This window comes from Puma concolor, chromosome B4 (assembly GCF_028749965.1).
Source record: "Puma concolor isolate L17-30 chromosome B4, mPumCon1.1.hap2, whole genome shotgun sequence".
Lineage (NCBI taxonomy): Eukaryota > Metazoa > Chordata > Mammalia > Carnivora > Felidae > Puma > Puma concolor.
The window spans coordinates 30,760,256-30,779,633 of NC_141673.1; the positions used below are offsets into that span (position 1 = coordinate 30,760,256).

Here is a 19,378-nt window from a genome sequence, read left to right on the forward strand (position 1 = left end):
TGCTACAGGCAAACTCTACTTGAAATGGCCTGAGTCTGTCAACAAACAAATTATAAAGAAAAAAAAGGGAGAGGGGATGAGAAGCTGTAGATTAAAAGGAACTTTAAATGACATGTCAAACTTTGCAAATGGGTGAGACGAAATTATAGTGTCTAAGGGATGTACACCTGAAAGATAAAACCATAAAGAGACACAAGAAAGTAATTTGGTCAGGAAAGTGGCTACTTTTGGGGGAGGACAGAAGTGGGGACTTTGTGAGGCACCTGGGAGTAACTCTGGGGCGGCTGGCAGCGTTCCAGTTCTTGACCTGGGTGCTGGTTATGAGGGTACTTTTCTCATGAGAATTCACTAAGGGACATGTGTTTTGTGCAACTTCCTGAATCCATTTTATTTTAGAATAAAAAGTTTAAAAGAAATAGAAAAGATTAAAGATGAAGTAGTCAATATCACAAAAAATTGGATTTGCCACATTTAAAAGTAGCCGTGTGTGTGTGTGTGTGTGTGTGTGTGTGTGTGTGTGTGTGTGTTTAGTCAGAAGCTCATTTATTAGCCAAAGGAGTTCGAATAGCTAAGATTCACCAAGTCCTGGGTGCCAGGCACCAGCATAAGCATTTTACATGCATTATTTCATCCAGTCTTCCTAACAACCCTGTGAGGTGCTGTTACCATTTTCAGGCTGTGAGAACTGATGCCAGTCATTACAATATTTTCAGAGTAAACTAGGTTTCCAGCTCCCTGGGGTGGTATAGGTATGGTCCATCATGGATTGATCGTGCCAGAATGGCAGTGATGACAGTTAAGGAGCCCGTGGGCTGGGCGGGTGGCGTTCCGCCCCCACTCCCCACACTGCCGTGTAGCATGAAAGCCCACTTAGAACAGTTCGTGTGGCCTCTTCCCTGGCATCCGTGCCTTAGGAGGCCAGACAAGAATGGTCTACAGAGTCCTCATCTTTTTTCTCACCAAAGGCGTCAGATTTTATCTTTTCCTCAAATTGCTTGCTAGTGCTTTTTGCCCCATGGTAGAGCCCAGAAGCTGAACAAGCCCTGGGGCTAATTTTGAGCCCCTTCCTGGCAAAAGGGTGGACATTCCAGTTCCTAAAAGGATCCCCTATGCAGATTACCATCACCATCCTCACCATCAGGCCACCAGGCATTGATTATTTTGTCCTCCTTTTACAGACTGTTTCAATCTTGGAGCAGCGACTGACTTTGACAGAGGATAAGCTGAAAGACTGCCTTGAAAATCAGCACAGGCTTTTCAATGCTCTCCAGCAGAAAAGTTAAATAGAAAAGTATGAGCAGAGGCATGATAAACGAACACATGTACATAGGCTCGGGAAGGTAGTATGAGACGCTCCCTTCATGCAACACAACCATGTGCTGATTATAATGATCATGGCATCTCTTAAAAGGGTGAGCAACAGAACCAAAGGCAGAAAAGGCACAATTAACGACCAATTTAAACACACAAATCAATGTCAAGGACTAATTCAAATCATTACTGATTATAATTGCAGTAATAAAGTGGTAAGTATTCAAGTGGCTCTATATTTTCCCCCATATTATTTTAAATGCCAGTTTTCATTTATAGTCCAAATCCTGCCAGGAAAGTAATCAAATCTTTGAGTTTCATTGTTAAATCATTGCAGTTAATCACGTTCAGGCAATTCCTTAAAGCATTGGATGTGTTTCTTTAGTGAACAACACCGTTGGGGTGAAGTAATACAGTTACCTCTAAAACAGCATCCTGTATGCAGATAATGAGTTAGTGCTCTGACTCATATTTCTTTTAGCTCAAAAACATTTATTCTTTCTTAACAATGCCCTGAAATGCTGATCTTACAAAATTCCCAAAGTGTAGAATTTCCACAGCAAGAACACGCTTATTTTAATTAGCAACAGCACATACGTGGCACAGGGCGGTGGGTTGTTACTTAACTTATGTTGTACATGGCTTATCCTTTGCTCAACCTGAAAAAAAATGAAGAGCTAAAAATGCGAGAAGCCCACGCGTCTTTCCTCTCGTAGATGAGTGCACTGAATGATTTGGGTTGTGTCCAGACCTATGCCCTGGTTTACAAAGCCAGCCTTAAGAGTGGTTTCAGTAAGCTCTGGAGCTTGAAAGATGCAACGGTGATATTTACAAATACACACACATGTACATTCACATGCTTCAGAAATGTTGCTGAGGGTGATTTTGGCAGCTGAGTAATAAGTCCGTATAATATTCACATCACTGTCTTCCTATTTTTTTTTTAAATGAATGTGATTTAAAACAAAATGAAATTGAGCCTGGCCTTCTAAAAAATGCTTAGGGTGATTTGGTTACAAATTAAGAATTTTGTTTTATCTAAAACAAGGGATTAAATTGAAGAAAAACAGATTAATATTAGCTTGTTTTTCTGTTAACCTAAATCAAGAACAAAGAAGGTGGGAGAGGGCAGTCACATTTATGCTGTCTGTAGGTAACATGGGGAAAATGTTTTGAAAAAGAAGCAAAAGTCAAATCCTATTTATGTACGAGTCTGTATTTATAAATTTTTCCCAAATAATTTCAATCATATCTATAAGGTGGTTTTTAAAAAAATCATCTCATTCTGTGTTTTAAGTGCCTTTTTGTATTGTACTAAGTGTGAACTTGTAGACATTTTCAAGAGTTTATAAAGACTAAGTGGTATTGTATTTTTATAACCTTGTACAAAAGACCAAGAAATGAAATGTCATAATGTTTTTTGTTTACAATTTCTTAAGCCTCAAACAATAAAGACACTTTACCTTAAAAAAAAAAAAAAAAAGTTCCTTTCTTTCTAAATGATTAAACCTTGAAATACTAAACTTCTTATCCAGCTCAGGCACCTTTAACTGTGTATAACAATCTCCTGGAGCATCTGTCCAAGTGTCCGGGGCCCTGTCCCCTGAGTGTACACCTCACCAGGTTGGATGGTACCCAACCGTCTGCATCTTGAAGAAGCTCACAGGTGGTGTAGATGCTGGCTGGCCTAAGGCCCACTCTGTAGAAACCGGTGGTGAAGCTATAGCCACTTCTTACGACACCCACGTAGTTTTACAGCCATCACAGACCTTTGTAAGGGATCTAAAAACAGTGATGATATAAATTAACATGCCTCGAAACTGGGGCATCTGGGTGGCTCAGTCGGTTGGGCGTCCGACTTCAGCTTGGATCATGATCTCACAGTTTGTGAGTTCGAGCCCCGCGTCGGGCTCGGTGCTGACAGCTCAGAGCCTGGAGCCCGCTTCGGTTTCTGTGTCTCCTTCTCTCTCTGCCTCTCCCTGACTTGTCCTCTGTCTCTGTCTCTTAAAAATAAATAAATGTTTAAAAAAACATTTTTAGTGCCTTGGAACTTGTTCAAGAGAGTCACTTATGATCTCTTCCCTCTTTTTCTAGCTTCTAATTGGTCTTCATCCGATTTCCAGCCTCTCATCTGTCCTAACCTGTGTATTCAACTGCCTCATCAACACCTCCACTTGGAAGACTAGTAGGCCTTTCTGAATATGTCCGAAATCAAACTCTGCTCCCCCAGCCACCAGCCAGCTCCTCCCCTAGTCTACCCATCTCTCCTGGCAGGTGCTCAGCCCAAAGACCTTAGAGTTAGGCTTGCCTCCTTTCACACCTCACATTCCATTCCTTCAGCAGATTTCGTCTCCATCACCTGCCAGGGCCCAAGCCACCGTTGCCCCTTACCTGGACAACTACACGTGCCTCCTGGCCGGCCTGCCTGCTGCCCTCCTCGCATAGTAGGCCAGAGCGGTCACTGAAAAGCGAGTTTAAATGTGTGGCTCTTCTGCTCAAAACCTTTCAGGGCTTCCCATCCTACTCGGAGCCAAAGCTCAAGCCTTGACAGTAGTGATGTAACCCCTATCCCCTCCTCGTGGACCTGCTCTCCCTTCTGTCTTGGATCTCCCTTACTCACTGCCCTCTGGCCGTAGCGGCCTCTCTGCCTACCTTTGAAGAAGTAAAACAGCTCCCACCTGAGCGCATTTGTACTTGACATTCTCTCTGCCTGGAACACTGTCCCCTCATAACATTCCAGCCCCGCTCACAGCCTGCCTTTTCAGAGGTGCCCTCCCTGAGCACCCAGTGTGAAATCATTCACTTCCACTCATTCCCTGCGTCTCCGGTCCAGCGTAGACAGCAATACAGGTGCTATTCTGCCTCTTCCACGGTGGCTCTACGTTCTCAAAAATCAAGCGCTATCTTCAGATGCCCCACCGAGCACATCGCCTCATGCACAGGAACTCGGCAGATACTTGAGTAAATGAGAACTTTCATTGATTCGAGTGGTTTTAAAATGTTTGTTGTTCAATCCACTTCCAGCCAAAAGCAGTAAAAACTAGATCGAGGGGATTGGAAGAAATAGCATAGGTAGCAATTTAGATGCTTGATGTTTGGGGCAGAGGGGGCATTGCTCTGACTTGCTGTTTGTTGCATAGCTTAACAGTGACGTGCTAGGTCCTAGCTGTGTGACCTTTAGGAAAGGTACTCACAAAGCTGTGTTTCCTTACCTATAAAAGGTGACAATAACAACTGAATTATGTTTGTGAGATGATTAGCACAGTAGCTATCACAGAGTGAAGTGCTCAATACATGGTGGGTATTATTGCTATTTATTAATCATTTTGTTTCCCCGGACTGCATTTTCAAATACTATTTCAACTGTAACTGTGGCAAGGATACAGGTATGACGTGGTAACGAATGGAAGTGTGATATTTAATCCAAAATTAATGTATTAAAAGTACAACAAAAAGAATAAATGCGTAAAAGAAATTAGCCTTCCGCACACAGAAAACCTCAAGGTTCAGGCCAAAAGCTAGCCTCTGAGCAACTTCAGAGGAATTCAGCCTGAGAATACAAATGCCATAATTACCCTCAATAAAGGCAGGGCAAAAATGGGAAGTGGGAGAAGGGCCTGGAATGTGAACCAGTAAGTGCCAGTAAGACCAAGACTTACCCGGAACTCATATTATCCTTGGCCTCTGACATTTGGAGAACAAGTATTATTTGCTTTCTGCCTTTTCTTGAAAGACAAAGCAGTCCAGATCGTCACTTAACATTTCATTCCCGTGAGGAGCAAACTTGGAGTCTGTTGTTCCCAAGATAAATCCTGTGCATCTAAGAGGATTGAAAGATGAACCCTCTATCCCTGGGTGGAAATATTTGGGTGCCGAAATGATTCCCCTACTTGGAGGTTGTTGGTGAATAATCATGTTCAACTCATGAGCAAACTTGATGGTAAGCATAGATGGGTCTCGAACAGATATTTAAGTGGAATTGTGTCTTTAAGGCGTTGTATGCTTCATATTCCACTATGTTTTTGCCATATGAAGTCACAAGGTTTTAGACTCCATGCACCAGGGGATTTATGAATGTACGCTGAATCTAGGAACACAGTGTAATTGCCAGTTTGCCCTGCATAAGCCTCAAATGTGACTCAGGTAACACAATGGCAGCTTGGGCTTACTAGGAAAATAGGGCGGTGGCTTGCCAAGAGGCGGAGGTTAATGGGGGTGGAGAGGGTGTGCACAAGTATTTTTCTTTGCAAAGTACAAAAGTTGCATTTTCTTCCCAGTCAACTTTCAAACATGTTCCTAGTAAAAATAAAGTCTCCTATTTGCGATTCTTCTCATAATAAAGTAGATTTCACAACAAAAGCAGTAAGGGAAATAGCCCAATCATGTAAAATTTCTAAATTTATAAAGCAAACAGTACATGGCGGGAAAAAATTGACAGAAATGCAACACAAATGAGAATATCAACTGTTCAGAAGTAGAATTTTATTTTTTCCCCCATTTTTTAATGTTTATTTACTTTTGAGAGAAAGAGAGACAGAGGTGTGAGCAGAGGAGGGGCAGAGAGAGGGAGAGACAGAATCCGAAGCAGGCTCCAGGCTCTGAGCTATCAGCCCAGAGACTGACATGGGACTGGAACTCACAGACAGCAAGATCATGACCTGAGCTGAAGTCAGATACTTAACTGACTGAGTGACCCAGGCTCCCCATAGATGTAGAATTTTATTAGTGTTATCATAGTGTTACACAAAACTAATAAGGCAGCCTTAACATACACACAAAGAACTACATGGAAATGTAAGAAAATTTTCTTTTTTGTCTAAGTGTGTTTTTAAACAAAATTTGACCATGTTCTGGGCTACGTGATATCAGATAAGTTACAACGCTATATTCCATATGTCCAGAGAGTAAATCATACAATTAAGAATAACAAAATAAAGTGTTCGATCACACAGAAAATATGAAAGAGAAAACTTAAACTCCACAAAATAATATTTGGGCCAGTGAAGAAGCCCCAACATGTAGAGGAGAGTATTTTTAAATGCAAATAGAAATGAATCTGTCAAATTAGGTGGGATACCACCGAAATGATGGTGTACCATGTATCTTCCTAAAAATGTAAGGAGTGATCATAATAAAGTGAAAGGAAAACAAAACAAAGTTCAAATAAAAAATGTGAAAAATAGTTGGCTCTGAAAATTTTAAAGTTAGTCATTAAAGGAGGAAGAAAACTTGTTTTACTTTAAAAGTAATCCAGTAAAAACATGGCTAGCTCAGAATTTGTTCATTCAGGTTATGATCGAACATTTAAAAAAAATTAATGTTTATTTATTTTTGAGAGAGAGAGAACATGAGCGTGGGAGGGGTAGAGAGAGAGAGGGAGACACAGTATCTGAAGCAGGTTCTGGGCACTGAGCTGTCAGCACAGAGCCCGACGCGGGGCTCGAACTCATGAGCTGTGAGATCATGACCTCAGCCAAAGTCAGCCGCCCAGCAGACTGAGCCACCCAGGCGCCCCTTGATTGAACATGTTTAAAGTAAATGTCAGCCACCAGTCAGAGCGAAAAAATCGGAGAAACAAATGTGATAGATGTAATTTATGTAATTGTGTATTTCAGTCTTTTCATGGCTCTCGAGTAGCAGTACGTATGCACTTTTTATCTGGCCTTGTGTTGACAGGTGATGGGTAGATCAGGCGTTAGTGTAGATGCTCTGACACAGATCGTTTCCTTGACTGTCGCACCCTCATCCTTCTGCAGGCTTCCGGTTTGGAATCAAAAGTAGGACCAGGACAAACTTGTAGGGCAGCACACTGGCCTTCTGTGAGCAGGAAACTCTTCTCTTTCTCACGTTCTTGACACAAATGGATCGTAAAGAAAATTCATCAGCTGCCTTGTTCTACCTCTGTTCCATTCAGTGGCTCATAAACCATGACCTGGCAGGAATGGGAATGGCATTTACTGATTTTTAAATATCTGTTACAAAATGACTTTGTAAAATACAAAAGGAGGGGGGAAAGGCAGCATGTAGGGACTGTGGGATGGGACTCCTCTGTGTTTGCCCCAGATCTTCCTGTGCCCCCGAGAAAGGAGAGTGAGAAATTCTATGGGGCGGGGGCTGTGGACCCCTGCTGGGGAGAGAGGGAGGAGGCCCAAGACTGGGAGAAAGGGCTTCTTGCTCCCTGGACTTGAGGATACCTTTGCGTCTCCTAATTCTGGTGAAACACTATCGACACCTCAGGTTGTTTCCTCCACTTAATCCCCAAAGGAAATCCCTTTGCTTTTCAGAGATAAAAAGTTAGTAGAACAAAGAGAAAGTCAGCCAAGAGCCTGGGCCTTCTGCTATCGAATTTCACTGAAGCCTTTCCAAGCCCCAAGGATAGACCCCGAGGGCTATGCTGTTTATTCCTACACCTGGATTGAATATCAAGGTCTGTGAGAAGATGAATTATTTAGAAACCCTATGTTCTTGGAGGGGGCTGTTGCTTTTTTAGAACTCACTTAATAACAACCGTGTCAAACGCAAAAATCACATAAAAAGTTCAAAGTTGTCCAGGCGCCTGGGTGGCTCAGTCGGTTAAGCATCTGACTCTTGGTTTCGGCTCAGGTCATGATGTCACAGTTTGTGGGTTCGAGCCCCACATCCAGCTGTGTGCTGACAGTGAAGAGCCTGCTTGGGATTCTCTCTCTCTCTCTCTCTCTCTCCATCTCTTTCTGCCCCTCCCCTGCTTGCATGCTATGTCTCTTTCTCTCAAAATAAAAAAAAAGAAAGAAAAAGTTCAAAGTTGTCAAATCCTCCTTTGGCATTGCTCTCAGCGAGTGGAGAGTCAGAACTGCCCGGTGCGGGCACTCCCCGCCACTGTGATGCTGATCATTCTTTCTCTAATAAGGAGGGACGGAAGACCCCACATTAGGGGCCAGAAGAGAATAAGCCACTTGAGACAGCAGTTCCTACTCAAGGGAACACCTGTCCGAGACTTTCATCACTTTCCTTTCTATTTTCTCCACGAACTTCATGATTAAGGCAAAAGACACAGGACTTTATCTGGAACCAGATGAGATCATGAAAAATACATATGAAAGGAGTTGTGTCCAAGGAGGGTCCAAAACAGTACACATTCAAGAGAGCACTTGGAAGTTCAACTCATACCCAGGGGGATTTTGGAATAAGCAACAGGAAGTAATTATACTGCAAATGTAAAAAAACCGGAGATGATAAAATCCTATTAAAACTTTTTTTTTAATGTTTTATTTATTTTTGAGAAAGCATAAGTGGGGAAGGAGCAGAGAGAGAGGGGGACAGAGGATCCGATGCAGGCCCTGTGCTGACAGGCTGAGAGCAGTGAGCCTGATGCAACGTCATGAATTGTGAGATCATGACCTGAGCTGAAGAAGGACGATCAAACGACTGGGCCACCCAGACACCCCGATAAAATCCTATTTTTATTCACCGTTCTTATAAGCATTCGGTGTTTTAGACTCATAACCCAGTTGCTGTATAGCCAGAATGTCTTACAAGCAGGTCCTCGCAACTCCCCTCTGTATGTCCTTTTACCTGGTGTCGATCAAGTCGGCAGCTGGTCCAGCTGGGGTTGCCACCCAGCACTCGGCAGACACGTTTTGGTCCAGCTCTGCAGTATTTCAGAGTAGGTACCGAGACTTAACGAAACCATTTCGGGGACGCCTGGGTGGCTCAGTCGGTTGAGCGTCTGACTTCAGCTCAGGTCATGATCTCGCGGTTTGTGAGCTCGAGCCCCATGTCAAGCTCTGTGCTGACAGCTCAGAGCCGGAGCCTGCTTTGGATTCTGTGTCTCCCTCTCTCTCTGCCCCTCCCCCACTCATGCTGGCTCTCTCTCTCTCTCTCTCTCTCTCAAAAGTAAATAAACATTAAAAAAATTCTTAAAACCAAAAAAAAATGTTTTTAATTAAAAATTTTTTTTAAAAATGAAACAATTTCACATGAAAATCCAGATTTCTGGGGTCTGTTCAAAAATCGGAAGCTCTGGTATTACATTATTGTCGTATATTATGTATTCTGTGTTCTTCTATGCTGGCCATCCAGTTTCACATGGCTGCAGCCTCCCAGTTCACCTGTCTGCTTGGCTCCATGGCCTGGCGCTATGTTGAATCAGTGTCTGAACAGTGGGGCTTGTGTATCTTAAAGGTACAGCTGTCAAGACCTTGTAGACTCGGAAATGGTAGGTCTAAGGAAACATAGCTCTTTGTCTTGAGGAAACGGAAATAAAGTGACAAACGGGTGCCAGAACCCAGGACATAGCACAGTCTCTTTGCTCCTGAGCCAGCCCTCTTTCCTCTGTTCTATGCTGCCTCCTTTAATATAGATTTTATTTCAAAATGGTAAATGTATGTTAAAAACCATAAAGCTCTAAAAAAAAAACCATGAAGCTTTAAAATAATCATATGTTAGGTGAAAAAAAAATGGACAGGAAAATCATACTCTGTGTACAGTATGATTAGAAGGGTGTTTAAATAGTGCATTGAGAGAAGACTTTGATTAGGGGCCTTCGGGGATTTTTTTTTCTTCTATTTTCCAAACTTTCTTTAATAATTATATGCTAACTGTGGTAATAAAATAAAACTCTATTTTTAAACCTTCTGAGCACACTGAAGCAGACGCTTTGCCTGGTCATGACAATCCTACTTTCCTTTGCCAGAAACTCCCTTCCTTCCTTCCCTTATAGCTCAGATTGGCCAAGTGCCTGTGCCCTGACCAATGAGATAGAAGGGGGCGTCTTCTGGTGGCTCAAGATTTGCAGGATTTTCAGTCCTAAACACAGTTATGTGCAAATGCCAAGCAAAATACTGGAGACAGGATTACAGATTCTAACCTTGACTGGAAAACCAAACAGAAACAACAACAACGACAATCACCAGAGCCTGAACCCAGTTTTAGATACCCCAGTAAACAGTGTCCTATGGTTTATGTAATTATGAGGTTTTCTATAGCTTGCAGCCAAAAAAGTGGATACACATAAGAACATTTACATTTTCTTTCAGATAATCGATTTAAACACATTATCTGGAGCTTAGATTTTTTTTTTAACTTCTTTTCCCAGCACTACCTAAGGAAATTGAAATGCGAGCCTGTACTTTTGATAATCTCATCCAATGAAAAGGGGTAGTCAGGGGATGAATAGAAGCCTCCACACCATATTCCCTTTAAAAGCATGCAGATAATCATCCATTTTATTTTTTTAACTTTTTTAAAGTTTATTTATTGATGTTGAGAGAGAGAGAGAGAGTTGGAAGGGACAGAGAAAGGGAGAGAGGGAGGGAGAGAATCCCAAGCAGGCTCTGTGCTGTCAGTGCAGAGCTCAACATAACACGGGGCTCGATCTCATGAACCCTGACCTCATGACCTGAGCCAAAATCAAGAGTCAGTCGCTTAAACGATGGAGCCACCCAGGTGCCCCAATAATCATCCATTTTAATTCGTTTCACAGGTTTGATTTCAACAATCCTTGGGTTTCGTGGGGCTGATCAAGTAAGGAAATCTTTCCGCTGTTCATCCCAAAAATGGAAAGAGATGCACACTTGATTTCATACACGTGTGCTTATGCTGGAGACACACAGGACATGCTTAGGATAGGCTGCCATTTGATCTGCTTCATTTGTGGTGCTGGCTATTGGAGGTGAGAAAGTGGGGGGGGGGGGGGGAGGCGCTTAGAAATTCAGAGACCGGAGATGGGACAAAGAGAGGCAGAGAAGCTGAAGAGATTGGAAGCCATTTCATAGTGATCGTTCAAATGTGTGGCGATCTTTAGCCCGGAGAAGAGACTTGGGAGATGTGAGAACTCTTAGTTAAATTCTGTAGGCTCAAGGATTAGAGACTCATTTGGTTCATTTCAGATAATGCAGAAATTTTTAGAAGACTATGTGAAAATAAAGCAGGCGGGAATCTCAGATACAGTGCTGGGAATTATGGCAACCCAGGAAGAGCTCCCAGTCAAGTTTGTCGGAAAAAAAGGAAATGTGGTCTAGCCGGGCCTAACTGAGCCTAGAACTTTGATCTAGCGCAGGATGTGAACTGTATTGATAGAGTACGTCATAATTACAGGTAACTAGTGTCAGGGAACAGGTAACCGACTCTTGGTGCTTCAGCACTAACATGACTTAGCTACTTTTGTTTTGTCTCTGCTTTGCTGATGTTACCATCTGACTGATGTCTCCCCACTTTTCCAGCCCAAATTCTTGAGAGAAACATTTTCACTGGTGAATTTAATCATCATCATCCCTAGTGAGACAAACACTTGTGCTGGGCTTCCCATTGGCCATGGATCAGCCCATAGGTAGACCAGAACTGCGGAGGCACACAGAACATGGCCACTTAGGTACAAGAAAGTATGTTGCTCCCCGTGGCTGGGAATGGGGGAACACGGCAAGCCCACCTGCTCAACCATAGCTCTTCTGTAGGAGCTAGCAGGCTCTAGGTATTTGAAACTTATGTATTTGCTACATAGAAACTCTGGATATTTAAAAAAATTATTTCAGGAAGTAGAAGGAGGTAGAAACTATAGAAAAGTAGACTTTAACCAGATCCAAGGAATACTTTCAAACAATCAGTACTATCTGAAAGCAAGATGGACTCCCTTTAGAAATGGAGAGTAGTTCCAGGGCATCTGGGTGGCTCAGTCAGTTGAGCATCCGACTTTGGCTTAGGTGATCTCAAGGTTCACGAGTTCGAGCCCCGCTTCAGGCTCTGGGCTGATAGCTCACAGCCTGGAGCCTGCTTCGGATTCTGTGTCTCCCTCTCTCTCTCTCTCTGCCCCTTCCCCACTCACACTCTGTCTCTCTCTGTCTCAAAAATAAATAAACATTAAAAACAATTAAGAAAAAAAGAAATAGAGAGTAGTTTCTTCCTGGAGATGTTTTAGAGAAGGCTAGATTACCACTTGGCAGGGAATGCGTAGCTTAGAATAGAGAACAGTGCATTGAAGATCATTTCCCACCCTGAGACTCTGTCAACCTGTGGTTTGCATCAGCTGAACTGGTAAATGCAGAAGGAATTCTGGGACCAGAGGAGTGTCCCATGTCTAAGGTGGCCTTGAAGAATCTTGAGCCTCAAGAGACTTTCAGAACTGCAAGGCTCTGACTCTTCTCTGAGGCAGATATTTGACAAACTGTAGGCTTTACAGGATCACTTGTACCCCAAAGTGACCCTAAAAACTCTCAAACCCAATTCACCTTTTGGGTTGACTTAAGAGAGGAGCAAGCACTTGATCGTGAGGGGAAAGCCCGAGATTCTCAGCTCTTGTCACTATTTTGAACTGAGCTGTCGAAGAGCTCACATTAAAAGTACGTGTGTGGGGCGCCTGGGTGGCGCAGTCGGTTGAGCGTCCGACTTCAGCCAGGTCACGATCTCGCGGTCCGTGGGTTCGAGCCCCGCGTCGGGCTCTGGGCTGATGGCTCGGAGCCTGGAGCCTGTTTCCGATTCTGTGTCTCCCTCTCTCTCTCTGCCCCTCCCCTGTTCACGCTCTGTCTCTCTCTGTCCCAAAAAAAATAAATAAAACGTTGAAAAAAAAAATTTAAAAAAAATAAAAGTACGTGTGTATATAGTAATTTATCAGATGAATTAGGCGGTGACCTAATTATAAGACACTGATGATTGTAAGAAGGGTAACAGGAGAGCAGCTGTGGGAGTCACTTGCTATTAATTTTTGGTGATTGCTTGGATCTTTTCTGCTGGGGCAGCGCTTTGGGTCAAGGAAGACAGAGGAGGAAGGAAGCGGAGAGAGAACACCTCACTGGGCATCTGTCGTGGGTCGGGCGCCGGGCGCCGTCCTACAGTGAGCAGGCCTGAGCCCTAGAAGTTGTCACGTCCTTTGAGTGATGAATGAGGGATGGCCCACCTTCAGAGCCAGCTAGAGTTACATGAAAGCACTGGACCTGTGACGGCAACGAGTTCACAAGAAAAGAAGGAAAACTCGACCTCTGTTAATTTTCTGTTCCTCGCTTGCATTAGCTCAGGCTAAAGCTCGGAGGTTTACCTCCCACTCGAGTCTCCTCCGCTGCAGCCTGGCTGACCCCTGCTAAGTCACTTACACACACTCGACTTCGCCAATGCTATTTGGAAACCACCGCTAGTGGAATAATGCCTCATTGTTTAGTCCTTAACACTTGGTGAGGACCTGTCTCGAGAAGGATTTTACTTCAAAATTATGCGGCAAAAGGTCGAGATGAAGGCTTAAAGAAAATAACCTTTGGAATTCAATGGGGGGGGGGGGGGGCTGTGGGACTGGCGAGCAATCTGTGTTTAGTGGTCTTTTCAGAAGTGTCCTGAATAGGTGTGCTCCTAGAGGCCAGGGCTGGAGGAAATCTGGGTGGCCCCAAGGAGAAAGACACACTCAATGGTGGGAAAGCACAGGAATAAAGAGAGGGCTTATCCTTTCCTCGGGGAGCAGCAGCTGGGGTGGCGGGTCTGCGGCCGCCCTCGAGCTCCAGCCTGGGGAGGAGGGGACCACACACAGCGACCCCTTCTTCCCACCCAGGGACAGGCTGACCTGAGGTACAGAGCCACCTGAGGAGCCGGTGAGCTTCTGGGAGGCTCCGTGTAAGGAGAGGTGTACCTGAGCCAGGCGCAATGCCCTCGGTTCTCTGCTGTCTGAAGTCCACTTTGCGGGGGCGCCCGGAGGGCTCCGTCAGCTCGGCGGCCGACTCTCGATTTCGGGCTCAGGTCATGATCTCATGGCTGGTGAGTTCGAGCCCCACATCAGGCTCTGCGCTGACAGCAGAGAACATTCTGGTACCCTCCGCCAAACATCCATCCTATCCACCTATCTTTGTGCAGCCACCAGATATGAGAGGGACCCTCACAGCCACAGGGTGAGCCGTGGATGGTTTCCCTAGATCTGGGGATGGATCGGGGCCAGTCTGAGCAGGACATGTACGATCTATTCTTTGCCTGACTCTGAAGGGAGGAGCGTCAGACCCAGGTGCCACTCACGGTACCTTGGAATTGCACAATTCGCACAAGGGAAGTCACCCTGTGGATAAAAGGGACACATGCAAGAAGGCAGAGCTGTGAGAACCACAGATGTCCTGTGCCAAGCCCTGCCTGAAGCCCGGCCACCTTTAGGCAGTTCTCTTCAGCATCCTGAATGGTGTGCACACCCTTGGGAGTAAGGAAGCCAGGAGAGACACAAGTGTCACTGGATGTTATGTGATCACCGTTAAAAGGGAGGGAGAGCATTCCATGGCCAAAAATGTTTGCAAAATATCCAATTACACAGAAGGCAATCATTTGTAAAACATGTATAAAGTGAATTCATATTATAAATGTCCAGAAAGTTTGTCAACTAAACTTCAAAAAAAAAACCTATTTATTTTTATTTTTTAATGTTTTGTTTATTTTTGAGAGAGAGAGAGAGAGAGTACGAGTGGAAGAGGGGCAGAGAGAGAGAGAGAGAGACAGAATCTGAAGCAGGCTCCAGGCTCTGAGCTGTCAGCACAGAGCCTGACGCGGGGCTTGAATTCATGACCTGTGAGATCATGACCTGAGACCAGATGGAGTTTCTGGTTTCATCTTCCTTTGTTTTCTGAGGACACATTAGTGTTTTGAGGAACACAGTCTGGGAAGCTCTCCTGAGCCATTCATCATCAGGCGCTTACACCTTAGGGAGTGAAATAGGACGCGAGAGAAGACAGGAAGCAGAAGCTGACAAGACTTGCTTCAACGGTGATGTGCCATGCTGGCTGTGAGCCATCGTCACCCTCGGAGCGCCCCCGTGTTCCGATTCAGCAGATCTGCAGAATCCCAGGCAAATTATACACATGTACATATACAAGATAGCTAGAGATAGATGCTGTCCATCTGTATCTTCTGTATAATAACATAGATGGAGATATATGCCATGTTTTATGGTGATAGTGAACATTCTTATTTTTAAATTTTTTTTTCAACGTTTATTTATTTTTGGGACAGAGAGAGACAGAGCATGAACGGGGGAGGGGCAGAGAGAGAGGGAGACACAGAATCTGAAGCAGGCTCCAGGCTCTGAGCCATCAGCCCAGAGCCCGACGCGGGGCTCGAACTCACGGACCGCGAGATCGTGACCTGGCTGAAGTCGGACGCTTAACCGACTGCGCCACCCAGGCGCCCCATGAACATTCTTATTTTAAGAGTAATGATGCTGGGGCACCGGGCTGGCTCAGTTGGTTAAATGTCCAACTCCTGATTTTGGCTCAGGTCATGATCACACGGTTTTGTGAGTTTGAGCCCCGCATCGGGCTCTGCGTACTGACTGCGTGGAACCTGCTTGGGATTCTCCTTCTCTCCCTCTCTCTCTCTGCTCCGCGCCACCACCACCCCCCCCCCCCCCACCGCCCACACTCGCATGCTCTCTGTCTCTCTCAAGATAAATAGATAAACTTTTTAAAAAGCTTAAAAAATTGGGGCACCTGGGTGGCTCAGTGGGTTGGGCGTCCGACTTCAGCTCAGGTCATGATCTCATGGTCTGTGAGTTCGAGCCCCGTGTCAGGCTCTGTGCTGACAGCTCAGAGCCTGGAGCCTGCTTCACATTCTGTGTCTCTCTCTCTGCCCCTTCCCTGCTCATGCCATGCCTCTCTCAATCTCAAAAATGAATACATGTTAACAAAAATTTTATTGAAAGCTTAAAAAATAATCAAAAGACTAATGGCAAATAACCTAATGGCTGTTGCCTTATAAAACTCTTTAATATTTCTTTTCTTTTTTACTTTTTGTTTTAAAATAATTTCACAAGTTGAAAATAATATGAAGCCATATACTTTTTTTAAAAAGATTTTTATTTACCCTGAGATCAAGAGATCAAGAGTTGCATGGTCCACCAACTGAGCCAGCCAGGTGCCCTGATGCCATTTTCCTTTTTTTTTTTTAGTTTTTTAAAAGTTTTTATTTATTTATTTTGAGAGACAGACAGAGAGGGAGAGAGAGAATCTCAAGCAGGTCCTGCACTGTCAGCGCAGAGCCCGATATGCGGCTCAATCTCACGAACCGTAAGATCATGACTTGAGCCAAAATCAAGAGTCAGACGCTTAACTGACTGAGCCACCCAGGAACACCAAGCCATATACTTTTTTACCCCAGTTTCCCAATTGCTAATATCTTGCCACTTTTGCTTTATCAACATTTATATATCTATCATTCTTTATATATATATTTATTCATATCTGTCTGTCAGCTATTTATCCATCCACCCATCCATTTTCTATCCATCTGTGTCATCTATCATCTCTCTCTCCACCCCCCCCCCATTTCTTTTCCTGAAATAATTAAAAGTTTCAGACACAAAATGTCACACTAGAAACTTCCCATTAGAAATGTCAATGTGTATTTACTAGGAGACAAGGACATTTTCCTACATAATCATAGTCCAGCCATCAAAAGAAGGAAGTTGACATTTATACAGTATCACCATGCAATCCACCCACCCCATTCAAATTTCACCTGTTGTTCTGTTATGTACAGAAAAAAAAATTGTTTCTTCCCTTTCTAGACCCAATCCAGGATAATGTGTCACATTTACTTTTGATGTCTCTTTGGTATTCTTCAGTCTTTCCTTATCTTTTATGACCTCAATATTCTTGCAGACCTCACACTGGTTGTTTTGTAGAATTTCCCTCAGGATGGGTTTGTATGATGTTTCTTTCTGATAGTATATGCATTTTGCCAGGAATATCATGGAAGCGGTGCTGTGTTCCTCTCTGTGTGTCATACTAAAGGAACATAATGTCAACCTGTCCCATTATTGGCAATGCTCATTTGGATTTCTGGTCAGAATCAGGCAGGTATATTTCAAATAACAAATGAGGTTAAATGCTACCATTCCAAGTATGAGAGTTGTCTTTGCTCCAGTCTTGCACAAGGAGATGATTTTTTAAAACACAGGATGAAAAGAAAAGCATAAGAAAGTGTATTGCTGAGGACAACCAGATTTTCTCATTTAACAATTTCCTTGAGTGTGATTGAGAAGAAAAATATGGTTTTCCTTTTTCTCCCCGTTAACAAAAAAGGGTGCGTGATGGTTGACACATTCAGGAAGTATCAAGTTTGCTGTTAAACAGATTATAAGACATGTTTTTGCCATATCAACCATGAGATTATTCCAGGTCATGTTTTTATTGCTTATTCAGTCATCCATTTGCATGAATCAATTTTAACCTCCAAATTTATCTAGTATAATCCAAACATTAATAGTGCAGAAGTAGCAAATGGATCAGAGAAATGACAACTTGGGGCTGGAAATTTGAATTCTGGAGCAGCTGTTTCAAAGGTAAGTGGCACATTGTGGAAACAAGGCAGATGGCCCTCTAAAGAGTACTCAGAATCCCCTTTAGGGGCGGGGGAAGTGCCAGAATCCCTATAGAGCAGGTGTCTGGGACAGCAATCTGGTTAAAAGAGGGATGACTGAGGGTTGTCTTAAAGCTATGTCATAGGCAGCGCACTTTTAAAACTTAAATTATGCGGGGGGCCTGGGTGGCTCAGGCGTCCAACTTCAGCTCAGGTCATGATCTCATGGTTCATGGGTTCGAGCCCCGCGTTGGGCTCTGTGCTGACGGCTCAGGGCCTGAAGCCTGCTTCAGGTTCTGTGTCTCCCTCTTTCTCTGCTCCTCCCCCCGCTTTCACTCTGTCTATCTCTCAAAAATAAATCAACATTAAAAAATTGTTTTAAACTTAAATTACGTACAAGTCAAAAAAAGTAGTAAAATTCTCTAAATATGCGTACACATCCACCTTATATATTACTGTGAAAATGTCCATTATACGTATTAAATGATATGATTATTTCTATTTGTAACAAATGGCCTAAATCAATCTGGTCAACGGAGATTATGAGGTGCTTCCTGGTTAGGGCGCCTGGGTGGCTCAGTCAGTTAAACGTCCAACTTCAGCTTAGGTCATGATCTCACGGTTTGTGAGTTCGAGCCCTGCGTCAGGCTCTGTGCTGACAGCTCAGAGCCTGGAGCCTACTTCTGATTCTGTGTCTCCCTCTCCTTGCCCCTCCCCCTTTCACACTCTGTCTCTCAAAAATAAATACAGACTAAAAAAAGAAGAGGAAAACACTATGAGGTACTTCCTGGTAAACTGCAGTTTCTTCTAACAAGCCAGTGGGCATTATTTGATCCAAACTAGTTGGTATGTCATGATCCAAGCAAGTCGCAGAGCAAATAGGTCAGACATATGCACACAGGGGCACCCGGCTGGCTTAGTAGGGAGAGCGTGCGACTCCTGATCTTGGTAGTCATGAGTTCAAGTCCCACACTGGGAGTAGAGTTTACTTAAAACAAACAAGCAAACATATGCACACATTTTAGCTGGCAAGCAGGCAGGCGTGAACACTCGTGGCTTTGGACAGCTCCCTCTCTGCTACTAGGCACGTCAACCAGAAAACCATCTTACTTGAAAACCATCTGGTTATCTTACCAGAAAACCATCTTACTTGATGCAGACCTGCTGACATACTCATAGGATTGTATAGGTGACACTGGAGTTAGATGAGGCAAGAGGGTCCTCCATCGAGTGGAGGGACCCAGGGCTGAAAGACCCAGATCTGAGTGGGTGTGGCCATGAGCACATGGCCCGTGCAAGTTCAATGGGTCCTGTTTCACCACTGCTAACTCACAATTTCACCATAAACAGTGTTTCTAACATCCATGTCAATTAACTACCCATAGGTATTGGTTCATGTAAGTATACTCTCTGTGCTAGAACCAACCATATGGTGTTGATTTCGATCCAGACTCTCCACATGCTAATTAGTCACCCCTTGCATTGTTGATTAGAGTTAATGCCCCCACACAAAGGACCTATACTAAAATATTTTATTTTGTTTTATTTTGTTTTGTTTATTTTTTATTTTTTTAATTTTTTCAATGTTTTTTATTTATTTTTGAGAGGAGGGGAGAGCACACCAGCAGGGGAGGGTCAGAGAGAGACGGAGACAGAGAATCCAAAACTGTCTCCAGGCTCTGAGCTGTCAGCACAGAGCCTGATGTGGGGCTTGAACTCACAAACAGTGAGATCATGACCTGAGCTGAAGTCAGATGCTTAACCAACTGAGCCACCCAGGCTG

At 43.9% G+C, this 19,378-nt stretch overlaps 1 protein-coding gene and 1 long non-coding RNA gene across 6 annotated transcripts in view; one reads left to right on the plus strand and one right to left on the minus strand.

The window, feature by feature from the left end:
- Positions 1-1,543, plus strand: part of POC1B (POC1 centriolar protein B) — a 97,930-nt gene extending 96,387 nt beyond the window's left edge. For all 5 annotated transcript variants that reach the window (XM_025926761.2, XM_025926763.2, XM_086712686.1 and 2 more), the window contains one exon: positions 1,179-1,543. In XM_025926761.2, coding sequence (XP_025782546.1) covers positions 1,179-1,283 — 105 coding nt within the window. In that variant the 3' untranslated portion in view covers positions 1,284-1,543. The remainder of the gene's footprint in view (positions 1-1,178) is intronic.
- A 5,352-nt stretch (positions 1,544-6,895) lies between these two features.
- Positions 6,896-19,378, minus strand: part of LOC147579002 (uncharacterized) — a 58,017-nt gene continuing 45,534 nt past the window's right edge. Inside the window, exon 2 of the long non-coding RNA XR_015253447.1 lies at positions 6,896-7,243. This is a non-coding gene — a long non-coding RNA (uncharacterized LOC147579002). The remainder of the gene's footprint in view (positions 7,244-19,378) is intronic.